At 62.6% G+C, this 2,102-nt stretch overlaps 1 protein-coding gene across 1 annotated transcript; it reads right to left on the bottom strand.

Annotated features, from left to right (window-relative positions):
• Nucleotides 1-409: 409 nt before the first annotated feature.
• On the bottom strand, nucleotides 410-1,333 carry LOC122193047 (NAD(P)(+)--arginine ADP-ribosyltransferase 1-like). The gene has a single exon (XM_042893747.1). The coding sequence runs from the start codon at nucleotides 1,325-1,327 to the stop codon at nucleotides 410-412; it is 918 nt and encodes a 305-aa protein (XP_042749681.1). The 5' UTR covers nucleotides 1,328-1,333.
• Nucleotides 1,334-2,102: the final 769 nt, after the last annotated feature.

Below are 2,102 nucleotides of genomic sequence, written 5' to 3'. Positions count from 1 at the left end.
GGCAGACCCGGGTCCCCACACGCTCCCAGGTCCCGCCGGGACCGGAACGCAGCCCTGCCACACACACGGCACCGACGTGCTGATGCTCGAGGTTTAATGCGAGAAAGAAGAAGAGGGCGCCAGCTGTGGGATGAGGCGCAGCCTGGCTCCGGCACACGCACGGAGCAGCACAGTTCTGCACGCCGCCGGCCCTTGGGCGCACGTCTCTACCCATCCCCACCCTTGGGTTCTGCTGCTGCCCTGTCCCTGCACAGCCCTGCAGCTTCGCAGAGCTCTAAGCTGCTCCAGCTTCCCATCTCCCCACCTCCCCACCTCCCCACCTCCCCAGGTCCCCACTCCCCACAAACAGAGATGTTCCCTTTGCCTCCACGCTCCCCGTCCCCTTCCTTCCAGAGCTGCTGGCATGGGGTCACCCTCTGTGCCCCCATCCCCCTCTGGCACGTTTGGGGCAGGGCAGGGGGGGCAGAGGTGGCCCACGGCTGAGCCCCAGCCCCACCTCCTGGTGGCCCCGACCCCACTGCCCACTCTGAGGCTTTAGAAGCTCACAGTTGTGGTTGCTCTTTGGCTCTTTAGAGAGGAGTTTGATTTGGTTTCTGCCTTTGACGATGGAGAAGTCGGTGACCTCAAAGACTTCAAAGGGTGGGATGAGGACTTCATCCTCAGAGGGGAAGAAGGACAACGGATTGATGGAGACACCATGGCAGGTCTTGATCTCAAAGAAAGTGTCCTTGCCAAACATGTTCGCAACCTCCTTGTCTAGGGAGGCGGAGGTGAACTGGCCGAAGCGCACAGCTTTGCCTTTTTTGGCTGTGAAGCGGATGCCCCGCACACCGCGGTAGACATTGTAACATTTGTCGGGATTGGATTTTCGCAGAGCCTGCAGCGCCTGGGTCAGGAGGAAGTGCAGCGTCTTGAAGTGATACGACTGCATGTAGTGCTGGTGGGAGAGTCCGCCCTGACGTGTGTCTGCGTTGAACTTCTCGCACATCCCATCTGCAGCACTGTACGCCACCACGGCGATGGCCTGATCCATTTTCAGCTTTGGGCAGTCATTAGGATGTTTGCAGATCTTCTGCCATTCTGCAGCTGCCTTCTTCCAGGTGTTTGCATAGTCCTTGTTGTTTTTGATCTCCGTACGGTTCACCTTCTGTATCTTAGTCTTCATCTGATTCTCGCAGTCTTTGTATTGGTCATCAAAGGAGTTGGGGGCCATGTCCATCGGCACCGTGGTGGGGCCGAGGTCTCCGTCGTGCAGGGCGCTGCTGGCGGCCGATGTGCTGAGCAAGGTGCCGGCCAGCAGCACCCAGCACAGGGTGAGGAGCTCCATGAGTGGGAGCTGCTGCGGGGAGCGGCGGCGGGGGCTGCAGGGAGAAGCGGAGCAGATGCATCACGGTGACCTCAGGACCCAACGGACCCCTCCTGACAGCACAGAGAAGCACCCCAGCCTGCGTCCCATCCAGGGCCCCCGGGCTCTGCCCCCACCCGCTGCCCCCGGCCTCCGGCCCACGGCTACCATTCCCTGCTACAGACAAGAAGGTTCCCCAGCGCAGCCCCAACAACCGGGAGCAGCCCTGGAGCTGCAGCACGCTGTTACCTTTGCTCTGCTTCAGGCAGGACCCACGGCGTGATGCAGCTGCAGGACACCCGGAGCTGGGCTCCGACTTTGTAGAGCAGCCCCAGCCCGCGTGCCCTGCGTAACTCACCCGCAAGCACCCCAAACTGCCCGGTTGTGGCCAAGTGGTTCAACGGCTTCCCCCAGGAAATGTCCATGTTGAGCCATCCCCCTGGCCTTGGTGCACGTGTGCTTCGCGGTCCCACGGGCGCTGAGATGAGCGGCTCTGGCTCCGCAGCCCTCGGTGCAGAGGGGCTCCCAGCAGCTGGCGCTGGACCCGCTGAGCTGGGCTGGGTGGGATGGAGCTGATGGACTTGCTAGGAGCCGGTCGGGTGCCGCGTGTTGTGTTTGGGGCGAGCGGGGCTTCCCACAACGTAAGGGCTGCTGTGCCTGCGGGGAGTCTGGGCTGCACCAGGAGCTGCAGGGCACAGAGCCGGGCCGGCTGCTCCAAAGGCCCAAGGGAGATCCTGGAGCACAGGGCGCCGTGCTG

The sequence above is a fragment of the Lagopus leucura genome, unplaced genomic scaffold (assembly GCF_019238085.1).
Source record: "Lagopus leucura isolate 7727_CA_CO unplaced genomic scaffold, USGS_WTPT01 35443-0_obj-0_obj, whole genome shotgun sequence".
In the NCBI taxonomy this organism is placed as follows: domain Eukaryota; kingdom Metazoa; phylum Chordata; class Aves; order Galliformes; family Phasianidae; genus Lagopus; species Lagopus leucura.
This window is presented reverse-complemented; position numbering and strand designations above follow the sequence as displayed.

Excerpts from the sequence above, each read along its gene's own strand:
- LOC122193047 (XM_042893747.1), bottom strand. The coding sequence starts at position 1,327 with ATGGAGCTCCTCACCCTGTGCTGGGTGCTGCTGGCCGGCACCTTGCTC.